At 39.4% G+C, this 14,425-nt stretch overlaps 1 protein-coding gene across 2 annotated transcripts in view; it reads left to right on the top strand.

Moving 5' to 3' along the window:
- Positions 1-81: 81 nt before the first annotated feature.
- The window catches only part of LOC144189761 (C-Jun-amino-terminal kinase-interacting protein 1-like), an 18,867-nt gene continuing 4,523 nt past the window's right edge, over positions 82-14,425 (top strand). The window contains exons 1-9 of one of the 2 annotated variants that reach the window (XM_077710785.1): positions 82-497; positions 5,235-5,310; positions 6,220-6,783; positions 8,468-9,037; positions 9,691-9,942; positions 11,191-11,266; positions 12,175-12,341; positions 12,452-12,555; positions 13,485-13,595. In XM_077710785.1, coding sequence (XP_077566911.1) covers positions 426-497; positions 5,235-5,310; positions 6,220-6,783; positions 8,468-9,037; positions 9,691-9,942; positions 11,191-11,266; positions 12,175-12,341; positions 12,452-12,555; positions 13,485-13,595 — 1,992 coding nt within the window. In that variant the 5' untranslated portion in view covers positions 82-425. Of the gene's footprint in view, positions 498-4,188; positions 4,332-5,234; positions 5,311-6,219; positions 6,784-8,467; positions 9,038-9,690; positions 9,943-11,190; positions 11,267-12,174; positions 12,342-12,451; positions 12,556-13,484; positions 13,596-14,425 lie in introns of those variants that run through there. The other variant, XM_077710784.1, reaches the window with a different exon arrangement.

Here is a 14,425-nt window from a genome sequence, read left to right as displayed (position 1 = left end):
TGAGGTCATGCCTCTCGCGATTGGTTAGAGATGACTTCTCCTCCTCCCTCTTTCTCCCTCTCTTTCTTTTTACCATCCATTCTCATTCATCCCATCGCTCTACTACCTCATCCACCCACTCTCCTCTCTATCTCCTATCTTACTGGTGTCTGTTTGTCTCTCCCCTCCGCTCGGCTCCTGCCAGGAAAATGATGATGACGATGATGATGTGAGAATGAGACTAGCCAATGATCAAGCATGATGGGTGAGCAAGGGGTGTGTCCGCAGTCTAGCTTGAGGCTGATTCAGGACTCAGAGAAGGAAGACGGAGAGAAAAGAGGGAGGTAGAGGAGACAGAGGAATTAAACATCCTTAAAAAGGCAGAGACCATAGAGGAGGGAGGGTGGTGGTTGTCACCACTCCACAGGGGCTCAATCTGTGCTGTCATGGACAAATACCGACCAAAGAGGCCCACCACGCTAGCTCTCCTCCCACAGCGACCACAAGCCGGAACCCAGGTAGGGATTAGGGATGGGTCCACCCTGGTCATTTGGATGTCATTGAAAAGCGCTGAGAGTATCTATGTCTGTTTGTGCATGTACCCACATTATGGGTGGGTCCTATACTTTGAAGCAAGCTTTATCAGTATAGCAATATGTTTGTGTGTTATGGTATGCCATCTTCAGCATGATACAGCAGTGTTGTTTGTCTCAATACATCATGTGACCACTGTTCCTGTAACACATTAATTTTTCTATTAAGTTATTTAATTGTACCGGTTTTATGAGTGACTATTTATGTATTACATATTGTCTGCAGTGGCCACCCGATGGTACTGTGATTCATCTGCCTGACTTTGGTGTGGCCTGTCTGGGTTCGATTCCCACTCGGTGGTGGTTTGATTGTGAGCGTGAGGGTCTGTCTGTTTTGTTGTGCCAGCAATTGGCTGGCAACCAATTTAGGATGTCCCCGGCCCATCGCCTGTGTTTAGCTGGGATAGGCTCCGGCACCCCTACAACCCTTGTGAGGATAAGTGATATGGAAGATGAATGAATGAATATTGTCTACATAGCAACAACATGTTTGATGGTTTTTACACGAGATGTGCACTAACAATGGTACAAGATCTACAAGCAAAGGCAGGTTTCTCTTTGTTTCATAAAAAAAGAAATGAAAAGTCAGTGTTCAGTGGTTGGTCGTGTTAGGAGTAGGTACCCCTTTAAATGAGCTGCATCCTGTTCATGGTGTCATATTGTATCAGTGGGGTTATCATAACGCAGCTTCCCTTTTAGAATCAGCAATCAAGTTTCAAAAACATTTTTATTACTTAAAAAACATAACAGATAGAATATTACTTGTTTAGATATTGTACAGATCAGGGTTGGATGAGACAGCCTAAAAGTTCTATGGCAATATTTTGAGGAAATAGTAACTGATTGCTGCATTGGAAAGACAGATCTGTTATTGTACATATTTAAAAGTCCAGACTTTTCCTTTGTAATAAAAACAATGCTAATATAGTGCACAAGTTCTGTGACAAAATTTTCAAAATTAGGACTTTAGGAACATATAATAGATATTTATATCATATTATCTTCAAACCTTAATATATGAAAGTTCATACATAAAAAATGCAAGACTTACTAGCATGACCAAATTTCGAAATACTCCCATAGCAGAATTTCAGGTAGCAAAGAGTGAGGCTTTTTGTGGGTAAAAGCTATAGTAGGCACACTGAGTATTTTTAAGGTGGGTACATTGAACTCGCATTGCATGAGCTCAACCTATTCCACAAAAAAATAACTAAATTCCACTACCAGTCTAGAGTGTAATCTGCCTTTCGCCCAAAGTCAGCTGAGAAATTCTCCGGCAATCCTTTCAGGATGTACGGTAGGGAAGATGAATAAATTCCACTTTATGTGTGTAACGCTTCCCATGACCCCCATCTCACCTATAAATAATAATTTGAGGCATAATTTGAATAATCTCAATTTTAATTGTTTCTATAGAAAGCACTTACCACGAGGGAGAGAGTCTAGTGGCGTGACAGAAGTGTGAGCCAATTGAGTAGCCATAAAAAACATTCATCCATTTTCTGTATCAATTATTCTAACAAAGGTTGCGGAGGGTGCTGGAGCCTATCCCAGCTAACTACAGGCACCAGGCAGGGGATAGCCTGAATTGGTGACCAGTCACTCATAGCGCACAAGGAGACAAACAACCATTCACACTCACACTCATACCAAGGGCAATGTAGAGTTTTCCAAAAGCCCACCATGCATGTTTTTGGAATACGGAAGGAAACCAGAATACCCGGAGAAAACCCACACAGGCCCGGAGAGACCATGCAAACTCCATACACATACTCCCTAACATAAAAAAAACGGTAGCATAACATGAACAAAACAAAATTGTGGTAAACTTGGGGACATGGTGAATGGTTACCATATCTCCAAGTTTGAATGCATTTTGATTGAAAATTCTATCATAGGAGACCACTAGGATGAGCAGCGTGTTGGCTAATAGGGGAGTCTGTTAATGCAAGATGCTGCTTTGCCCCTTGGTGGGATGTCAAGGCACTCGAGAATGCCAAGCACGAGGGAGCCTTCTGGATTTTGTTGCTTGTATGGTGAAAATCTGCTTGCATAATGAGACTCGTATGTTCTTGTGACAATGCTTGTGTTGGACGCGTTCTCTGACATTACTCTCCTATATATGCACACATAATATAGAGTCATGTCATGCCTATTTACTGTTTTCTGTGATACGCTGCCCAAGATGCCTCCACAAACACTCTATTATCCACATTCAAGAACACTAACTTTGACGATCTGAAGGAAAACTCTAACAATGACTTACCAAAGTGTTGACAGTTTATTCAAAGTCATTATTAGACAAAAGTCACAGAGCAACAAGAAAAAATAATAACCAGCAATCAAAACTGGGGCCCGGAGTCTCATTTTTGCTTTATGCAATAAGCAGGTAAATGAGAAGTGGAGATGTTTGACAGATTTGATCAGTAATTGGCTGGTGGGGAATCCTCCACGGATCGGTCATGAATTGGGGCAAAAGTATGTCGGACCGTGTGGTTAGGTTAACATAATGCTTATTATTTTCTTTGAGCGTCAGCTAGGAGTGGTTGCGACTTAGAACGTTATGTCAATCTCATCTCATTTTCTGAACCACTTTATCCTCACTAGTGTGGTGAGGGGTGCTGGACACCCTAAACCGGTGGCCAGCTGATTGCAGGGCATAAAGTGACCAACAACCATATGCTTAGTGCCGTCAAATAAAAAAAATTATAGTCTTTGTATTTGTATTTGGAAACGTCTGTGAAGAGAAATGTGAAGGGTTCAGTTAATTGCATCTTTAATTACTGCAGGAAAATTAAATATTTTCAGGTGACTGATATGACTTGATTACTAGTGCGGCCCTGTTGAGTGGTCAAAGGACGGCTAGGACAAAAGGACAGAGAGGGTGGCTAAAATTAGTTTGTGTATCATTTCTACCGCTGATAGTAAAATGTAATGCTGTAAGTTGCAGACGAGTAGAATTTCAAAGTGATGTACTTAGAGAACAATATGGGTTGAAAATTGAAGCAGTGCTATTTTCAGACTTTTCGGTCAGATGTCATCGGAGGTCTAAATATCATTCAAAATCTATAATGTTTTCTGCACTGACAATGAATGATCAGTAAACTGGTATTTTCAGGTGGTTTATGAATTTCCCATTGCTTTAAGAAAAAAATATATACTATTTAGGTACAGTGGGCCAAATAAGTATTTAGTCAACCATCAATTGTGCAAGTTCTCATACTTGAAAAGATTAGGGAGGTCTGTAATGTTCAACATGGGTAACCTCAACCATAAGAGACAATGTGGAGAAAAAAACCTGAAAATCACATTGTTTGATTTTTAAAGAATTTATTTCCAAATTAGAGTGGAAAATAAGTATTTGGTCACCTACAAACAAGGAAGATTTCTGGCTCTCAAAGAGGTTTAACTCCTTCTAATGAGGCCAAATGCTGTCTCCACTTGTTACCTGTATTAACAGCATCTGTTTTAACTCATTATTGATATTAAAGACACCTCTTCTCAACCTCAGTCTCTCACACTCCCAACTCCACTTTGGCTAACACCAAAGAGCTGTCGAAGGACATCAAAGACTAAATTGTCAACCTGTACCAAGATGGGAAGACTGAATCTGCAATAGGTAAAACGCTTGGTGTAAAGAAATCAACTATGGCAGAAATTATTAGAAAATGGAAGACATACAAGACCACTGATAATCCATCTCGATCTGGGGCTCCATGCAAGATCTCTCCCCGTGGCATCAAAATGACAACAAGAACGGTGAGCAAAAATCCCAAAGCCTCACAAGGGGACCTTGTAAATGACCTACAAAGAGCTGAGACAACAGTAACAAAGGCTACTATCAGTAACAAAATGTGCTACCAGGGACTCAAATCCTGCACTGCCAGACCTGTCCCGCTGCTGAAGCCAGTACACATCCAGGCCCATCTGCGGGTCACTAGAGAGCATTTGGATGACCCAGAAGAGGACAGGGATGTGTTATGGTCAAATGAACCCAAAATAGAACTTTTTGGTTGAACCACAGGTTCTCGTGTTTGGAGGAAAAAGAATACTGAATTGCATCCTAAGAACACCATACCTACCCACTGTGAAGCATGGGGGTAGAAACATCATGCTTTGGGGCTGTTTTACTGCAAAGGGACCAGTATGATCTGTGTAAAGAAAAGAATGAATGGGCCCATGTACCGAGAGATTTTGAGTGAAAATCTCCTTCCATCAGCAAAGACATTGAAGATGAGACATGGCTGGGTCTTTCAGCATGACAATGATCCTAAACACACAGCTAGGGTAACAAGGGAGTGGCTTCATAAGAAGCATTTCAAGGTCCTGGAGTTGCCTACCCAATCTCCTAATCTCAACCCCATAGAAAATTCTTTAAAAATCAAACTGAGATTTTATGCGTTTTTTCCACATTCTGTCTCTCATGGTTGAGGTTTACCCATGTTGACAGTACAGGCCTCTCTTATCTTTTCAAGTAGGATAGCTTGGACAATTGGTAGTTGACTAAATACTTATTTGGCCAACTGTATAAAAAGCAGTTCAGAAAATAAATGATTGAAGAAGTTCCTAAATTCATAAAGTTAAACACATACAAGTGTGAATTAAGAAAAATGTGCTTTTAGTCTCACATGACTGTCTTTTTTTGTTATAATCTCTCCACAGGACACTATTAACAACAATTCTCTTGGGAAGAAGGAGAGATGGAAGGACACCAAATCTTCATCTCCACATATAAAAGGTAAGGCAGAATTTAAACAGTGTCAGAGTTTGGTTCAGAAAGCCGGCAGTAAATTGGATCCAATTCCAGTGATAGTTGAACTCCCCTAAGGCTAACCTTTGTCACTGGTTCTCTTCATACCTTTTAGGGGCAGAATATTCAGGCACACCAAGGCGTTGACAGGTTTTGGCTGGATGTCTTATGTATTGCGTACAGTGATACCTTGAGATACGAGCTTAATGCGTTCCAGGACTGAGCTCGTATGTCGATTTACTCGTATCTCAAATCAACGTTTACCATCGAATTGAATTAAATATAAATTAATTCGTTCCCACCCTCTGAAAAAAAATCACCAAAAAACAGGATACTACAATGGGAAAACATTTTTTGTAGTCCAAAATTTAACATTGTAGTCTTGTGACAAATCAAAATGTGATGTCCACACATGGGGACGCCAGGTCTTAGGAGGTTAAAAGGTGGAAATAAAAAATAAATTTCAAACCATAAAATCATATTAAATTTGTAAACTTTCAGAACTTTCATTAGGCTCACATTATTACCAGTGATAGTTATCAAAGCGATAATTTAGAACAGGGGTGGGCAAACCGGTCCTCAAGGGCCGCTGTGGGTGCAGGTTTTTGTTGCAACCGATCCGGCAAAGGCACTCTAAGAAATGAGATTTCTTCAGAAAACAAGAAGCACCTGACTGTAATTCACTGATTCCGCTTCTAACATACTATATTGGTGGAAAGGTTTCTTCCTCCTATAGGTTGGAATAGTTTTCCCACCCCTGATTTAAAATGTCCTATAAAAGTATCTCAAACAAGTTGAAAAAAAATTGGTAAAAATTAAAAGAGTCACAGCTACCGCCCATACCCCCCTTCAAATTACCCAATGAGTAAATTCTGCTTCTTTTCTTAATGTTTTAAGGAGATCAAACACAACCTGATAGCCAATCAAAAGCAGAAGACAAAGTCCGACCCTGCACCCGGCGACCTGCACCTAAACCACCAACTGCCAATGGAGCCAACAGCAGATCCGTTACTCAAGCTGCACCTAATGACGTGCGGGCTCGATTACGGGAAAGGCAGCCAGCAGGAGCCACGAACACTCAGTCCTTGAGCATGCCTAGGAACCAATGGAGAGGTGGAGCAGCAAGAGGAAGAGGAAGAGGAGGAGGGAGTGCAGTCAGTTCGACGAGAGAGAGGAACTCAGGGGATGTCAGAGGCAAGGATAGAGTGACATCGGTGAAGGAAGAACGAAAAGGTGGTAGACTGTGCGAGGAGTCCAAAGGGAAGGAGAAAGGCAAAACCATAAATCAAAGACTTAAAAGCACGAGTGCAGATGGAAGAGGAAAGCTGTGTGCCAAAAAGGATGACCTAAGTTTAAGGGGGAAGCCCAAAAACTCACTCCCCAAACAGGTTTACCTGACAGCAATGGTGGTCCCACGGACACCAGTCGCACCAAGGAAAGAGGACAAGACAAAGGTCCAAGGTAAGAAATCACCAGGTGTGTCCGTCAGAACTCAAATGATCAAACACCTTTTCTGACCTTTTTGACTTTAAAGCAGTTTCACTCGCTAAATGCGTATATCAAATTTTATCATCACTAAGCAACATCAAGTATTTCCAAATATTGCTATAATATTATGTTTAATTAATAGTATGTACCTTTCAACAATAATAATGATGTCTGACAATTTCAACTGTTTAAAACAGCGTCGAAGTGCCAGTCTTTTTGCTCTCGTATGAGAGCAAAGGGCCAAATTGACTACATTCAGATTAGCCAACCCAAGTTTCTCTAGCATATTCAGCAATCAATTTGATGCTTTTACTCTTAACGCTACTGTTGCGTGTTTCTTTGTTCACTCCTGTCTTTAGTGTATCCTTAATTCCTTGTGGCGGTCACATGACGTGCTCTGGCTCTACAGCTCTGTCTCCAATTTCAATTACATTACAGCGCCTTCTCTGTTATATCCAAAATTCCAAATTATTTTCATTTTATAACAAGTATTCCTTAGTTTAATGTGTACACATTATTTTAGTATACATTTTCTAAACATTTATTTATTTGTTTATTTAGCCAGCGAGAGAACCCACACATCGTTTTTGTATAGATTTTTTTTTCAGTGAGAGAGAAACCTGGCCCGACCCAAATCCGAAGTAATGATTACCATTTTAGATCGGGTCGGGTTCAGGTTCGGGCTCAAGATCTTACCTCTACTTCTACTTAACCTGACTGAGGCAGCTGGGCGTTTACACTGGTCCGTCTTTGTTTGCTGTCATCATAGTGTGGTGATGTGGTACAAAATTGAACTGAACCCAAATATAGTGACTACTCCAACAAACGATTAGCCATTAACAAAACTAATAATACAAATTATTATTATTTATTAACTTGGTACACAAATGGCGCCCCACTGCATGATAAGAATAACAATTTCTGCCAACTGTAAGAGTGATAAATTCAACACAGTTATGATTTGCCATATTAAAACAGCAAAAGATGCAATTCCCACAGTTCACATTACAGCAAAAGTTTTATATGCCACTGTGAGCTGCTTCTCTATATATTGGATACGTTTATAATAAAGCCAATTGATGTTTTTCACATATTTCATATTTCACTATCTGTTTAATGTCAATCAAAATAAAACTGAAGGCAGATGAAAAGTCACGGTTTAAATTTTTCATCAAAGAATGAACTTTTGTTGTGGCCTTTCGCTACTGTGCTATAAAATGGATAATATTGTGACTTTTTCTTTTAAATATCTCACACCGAGTAATACAATGATTAATGATGTTTTGTCCATTAAGTGGTTCGGTAATTATACTCTAATGCCAGGCTGCGATAACCTCAGAACATCAAATCTGGTGGATTGAGGACAATTAAGGAAGTATAGGTATTCTATTTTGCCGGGATTAAGGCACGGTTCTGCCAAGTAATCATGATATTACACACTTGGTGCCTGTAATGGAAAATTGGTGACAGGCAAATCCAATAACAAAGAACTTTTGGTTGGTTTCTCCCAGATGCGACCTCTAAACCTCTTTTATTCATAATTGCATTTCTTGCAGTCATCACACACTTGTGTGTTCATCATTAAAAAAATCAAGATTTACTTCCTAAAACCTATATACAGTACAGTGAATAAACTAATCTGTGTCTGTCTTCATAGGTCAGAACCATGACAGGAAAAATCAAAATTCCTCTGGTCATTCCCAGTCTAGCAGTGAGGGGACATCCAACAGAATGTCTCTCAGCTCAGACACTGAGGGACCCCCACCAGAACCCCAGAAACCACCTCAATGTCATCAAGCAAACCCTGATATCGACGAAGAAGTGGAGGGAGAACCTTCCAGCATAAAATCCTCTCAAATGACAGAATCTTTGCCTAAGAAAGATCCAAAATCAGAGCAGACCAAGTTGAAACTGAAGCCAATACATGTAAAGGGTGACAGTGTAACTGAGAGCACAAACTCTGTCTCTCAGGGAGACCTTGTATGTTCTCCAACTGTACCAAAGAGTGATGCATTTCCGGTGTTAATTGATGACTCGGCTAAATATTCTATGGTGGTTGACGGACATGCTCAACTGGAATTGGTTGGAGTCAAGGATTGCTTGCACAGTAAGAGTGGACACAATGATGACAGTGATTCAGAGACTGTCTATCAGTCAGCCAACGAGGAGGAAGACCCCGAGTATGAGGAGGCGAGAAAAAAGAAAGAAGAAGAAACATGGAAACAAGGTGAGAACGATTTTAAAATGACATTTACTAGAGAAAATATTCTTTAAAAAATGTACATTCATGGGTAAATCTTCTAGTGCTCTCAGAGTATACCTGTCAACTTGTACGTTTTATACGTATTTTATACGTTTTTTTTTACCATTTCAAATCATGTACGCCGTACGCCGACTTTTGTACGGGGAAAATAAAAATAAAACGCCAATATTTATGAAAACCGATCTCAACAAGACCGTTTTGGCTAAAATTCAGATAGTCTCGTAGGTTGGTAGCCAACGACGCTACTGTCATCGATCGTTACTATTGTCACGGTATATCAGCAAAAATTATCCTAAATCGTATGTATTTTTTTTAGCGGTGCGTACGGCAATATCGATAAAGGATGACATGCGCATGCGTAGATATACATAGAATAAATATCGTGGAAGCAAGCATGGAGGAGCCACCAAGTAAGAAACGAGTTATCGCGAGTAAACATGCGGCGTACGGTGTTTGTACGTTTTTTGGGGGGGTTGTACGGGGAATCATAATCATTTATAAGGGCAGTTATCGGCAGAGGTTGACATGTATGTCAGAGCAAAGTCTTCCAACATTTTTTTTGTAGTTCTGGCCAGAAAAAATATTGCGTAGCTCTGAATTGTTATTTCTCCTCTAAGAACGGAGAAAAGAAGAAGAAATGAGGAGGAAGGAAGAAGAGAAAAGAAAGATGAAAGAAGAAGACTTGAGAAGACGCCGGGAGGAGGAAGTCAAGAGGAGAAGGGAAGTAGTCACAAGGGTCAGTAAGCACCCCAAAATTATGTCAACCAGAACATCGGCCCAAGAGGAATCCAATGGGGATAGATCAAGTGATCCCAGAAGCAAGAAGTTCATCAACCTCTTTTCATCTGACAATAACTACAGTTCCACTGGTTTGTTCATTCATGTCTTATAGTCATTTTAATTCTGTTTAAAACAGTAAAAAGTCATCAATTCTATTTTCAGGGTATTACAGTACGTTCAATTAGAAATGTGATGCAACTGCACTTCCTTCATAAAAGACAGCCTCAATTCCAATTAAATTTGGACATTGTGTTGAACAGATAAAAACACAATACAAACGTGGCAATAAGATTTTAAATGTTTTATTATTTATTGAAGGAGAATCATTCCTTAAGCATTTGACCAATGGTCTACAATGATTTGCAAACTCTTCTTTAATCAACATTAAAAAAAAGGTTTGGGATCTGAGGACTAGTTACTAGAGATTTATAGATTGGATTCTTTCCAATCCATGCTTGTTATACAGCTTCAGAACAGCCCACTGTCTCCATTCTCATATTTTGCATTTCATAATAAACCATACATGTTCAGTTGGAGACAGGTCTAAATTTCTGGCCGACCAGTCTAGTACAAACACTCTTTTACTACAAAGCCATCCTGTTCTAACATGTGCAGAATGTGGTGTGGTATTGTCTCACTGAAGTAAGTAAGGGCACCCATGAGTAAATTATTGCATGGATGGCAGCATATGTATGTTTATGCAAAACCTCTATGCATCTTACTTTACAGTATAGTGCTATAGGGTACTAAATAATAGTCCTATACTTTCACAATTGTTGGCTTTGAACCAAACACTGGTAACAACTTGGGTTAGTTTTTTCCTCTTTAAGTAAGAATTTTGTCTGATTATATAAGTTACCCCAGAAGTTAGGCTCATTTGATCAAATAATTATGTTAAGGTTTTATGTATGTCTAAAACAATGGAAATTTATTGGAATTGGGGTTGTACAAGTTGCAGCGTGACATTTGATCAATTTCTTGACTCTCTTTATAAAGTAATACAGTAATCCCTCGAATATCGTGGTTAATGTAGACCAGACACCCCTAATATAACTTTATTTTTCATTGCTGAGTCCTAGTAACAACAGTGGCTTCAGATTACGAGTTTCAGCGTGGATTTTCACATTTTTATGAACTTAAAATTATTACTTTTTTAGAATTAATAATCAATAGCGGGAAAAAAAATCACAAAGTAGTGAATTTGCGATAAGTGAAGACGCGATAATTGAAGCATTACTAAATTTTTCCACATCAATGCTTTGTGTGGGTTGTTAAAAGAAGCAATGTAAAAACAGAAATTGACCACGTGCATGTTGTGGAACCTTTTTTTTTTTCAGGCGCTGGCTCTTTTGGTGTGTTTTCTTGTGTTTTGGATGGAGTGGAGCGACAGCAGAGCCACAGAGCTGTATACAGGTTCACACATTTACAATAGGTGTTATAGTTCAGTGGTCCCCAACCACCGGTCCGCGAGACACCTGGTGCCGGTCCAAATCAGTAATAAATACAGTCATACCTCTACTTACGACTGCCTCTAGGTACGAAAGTTTCAGGTTATGAATTTTTTTGTATGCAAATGAATGACTCGAGATACAAAAAAGATCTAAGTTAAAATATCCCCCAAAAAGTAAATGCATTTCTTTATCCATTATTTTATTTTGAATTCCCCTTATTAGGCGATTAAAGACTACAAATGCAACGTGGCACATATTTTCACACACATACAAACTACAAAGTGGACGGCTTTCGGCCCTGGTAGAACGGACTCTTGCCGCCATTTGGCGCACAAATACCGGTATTACGTATATATCGGCCGTGGAGGGAGATATTTCAGTGGAGCAGGGCATGTTTTCATATGCTTTATTTATTTTAAGACATCAATAGATTATTTCCTAACAATTTTCTCTAATTTTTGTGGGTTTCCTCAAATCTTTCATACAAAATTGGGACACTGATCAATTTTAAAGGGTCTATTTGGTAGTTGTGTGAGGACCGTGGAACAAATTAGAGAATTTACATATAAAATACACCTCTTCTTACGAAATTTTCAAGTTACGAAAAAAGAAAAGTTGTTATAATAAGAATGAATTATTACTATTATGCTTAGGACTTTTTTTTACATCGTGGACGTTGTTCATGCACCGACCAAAACCTCACCTAATTTTGTCTTAAGTTGTCACCCTCCCCATTAGCCGGTCCGTGAGCAATAGAAAGAGCTTTCCCGGTCGGTCCACGGTGAGAAAAGGGTTAAGGATCGCTGTTATGGTTGAGTTGTGTCAATCAAGGCATTGGAATGAAATGTATCTTTCTTTACCCGTGGTTAGGTTTGTTCCTCGTCATTCCGACGAGCTTTACCTTGAAACCGACGACCCGGTCTTAATTCTCAACCAGTCTGAGGATTTGTGGTGTCAGGGTTACAACATGAGGACTGGTTCTACTGGTATCTTTCCGGCTTTCTATGCTGTTAGGCTAGCCAAAAATAATAACAGGGGTGAGCAATTCAATAGAAATAGAGCTTCAATCTTGATATTTGTGTAATCATTTTCTATAGGTCTATATTTTGAGCACACTAAAAAAAATCTGCATCTGTTGTTTCCTCAGGACTAAAGGATGGTTCCATAGAGCAGTTCCTGGTACGATTCTTAGGTTCTGTTCAAGTGCCTATCCACAAAGGCAGTGATGTGTTGTGTGCTGCCATGCGCAAGGTAAACATACCAGTCAAATATATCAAGTAAGACTGTGTGTAAGTGTTATGAATTCTGTAGAATGTTACGTCCAGGGGAGACGTCGGGGCGAGGTAGGAGAAATTAGGACCTAGCAGGTGAGGATGAGGCAAATCGTGCTCATAACCAAAACTTTATTAACTTAGGAGGGACCTTAGTGACCTTTTCCTCCATGGAGTTATTGTTTGTTATGTTTTTCCCTCCTTTGCGGTGATTTCGTGTTTTTTGGATGTTGCCCCTCTGAACGAGCGCTTGTAAATAAAGACATTCCTCTGAGGACAATAAATACTCTTCGTCTGAGTCCTACATCGAGTCCAGTCCTGATAGGTTCCTTATTAACTAATTGTCTGCCATTTGAGGCAATGCTCTGATGGAAAGGGGAAAATTTACAAATGTGACTGGGTATAGGAAAATGATTCATTTGATCTTTGATGAAAACGAGGAATTTTGACACAAAAATCCTAATTTTCTTAATGATGATGTAGTCTCCAGAGCAATGTGAAATGCAGTATTTAACTAAAAGACTCTTAGACCAGGCCACCAGGGCTGAGTATCAAAATCACAAGCCCTGAATTATGAAACGACCACTCTACCTCTGAGCCAAGCTGCCAAAATACTATAGTATTTAAAGGCGGTGTAGAATATATAACATGTTTATTCAAATAAACCTGCACTATGTTAAATATGGGGTTGTATTTCTTTTCCAATTTCTGTTCTGTCATCTCAATTTGTTTTTTGTTCAGATGCATTTTCAATCACTAAGGGAGGGGGCAATAAAACATTCGGTCTAAGTAAGATTTACACTGTTCTTTGAGAGATAAACGTTTAACAAGCACTAGGAATTTGCCTGCTTTTATGCTGTTGATGAAATAAAAGTTCACTGACTGACCTCAAACCTCATGTATCAACAGGTTGCATATAACAGGCGCCAAGCAGGGCAGCCTCCTTCATCCTGTGTGCTTGAGGTCAGTGTGAGGGGTATGAAGATCAGCGTCCAGGACCAGTGTCACTCTGCTCACAGGGTACGTGGAAAACTACAACAAATCAATTTTTGTGCACAGTACTTGTAATAACAATATGCTAGTACTCATATTTTCTTTTTTAGAAAAAAAAACAAGTACAACATCTCACAAAAGTGACTACACCCCTCTCATTTCTGCAATTTTTTTTGTCATATCTTTTCATGAAACAACACTAAAGAAATGAGACTTCAGTACAATGAAAAGTAGTTACTGTATAGCTAGGACAATAACAGAAATTGTTTGTAATTTCAAAATAACTCAAAAAACAGCAATTAATGTGTAAAATGATGCCTACAAAAGTGAGTAGACCCCAAGTGAAAATCTCAAAATTAGCCCAGCTTTGGCAATTACCACATTTTCACGACTATAAAGCGCACTTAATAGTCTTAAATTTTCTCCGTAATAGACAGGGGGCTTTATGATCCAGTGCGCTTTATATATGGATCAATACTAAAATTGTTATCACGATAAAATAAAATAAAATAAATAAGTCGATAGTGGACACCATCACCTACAGGTCTCGCAACTACGGTAAGCAGCCTGCGACTTCATTTCACCCCATACACGATTCATGCTAGGATATGTAGTTCTTTTGTCAATACATCCAGAAAAAATATTGAGCCGCAGTGTAATGCGGAGCGGAGCGCCTTTAAATGCGTTGCGCCATATAGTCGTGAAAATACAGCCAAGTATGTCCCAAGACCTAAAGGAGCCACTGATAACTGCCTGTGACTTAGAAATACGTCCCTGGACCTCCCTGTGATTGTCAATGCTCAAGAATTGTCATTCACTAGTAGTTTTTCCAGCGCCATCTGAAAATAAATCGAGTT

Source organism: Stigmatopora nigra, chromosome 2 (assembly GCF_051989575.1).
Source record: "Stigmatopora nigra isolate UIUO_SnigA chromosome 2, RoL_Snig_1.1, whole genome shotgun sequence".
Taxonomy (NCBI): domain Eukaryota; kingdom Metazoa; phylum Chordata; class Actinopteri; order Syngnathiformes; family Syngnathidae; genus Stigmatopora; species Stigmatopora nigra.
The sequence above is the reverse complement of the archived record's forward strand: the minus strand, read 5'-3'. Positions and strand labels throughout refer to the sequence as shown.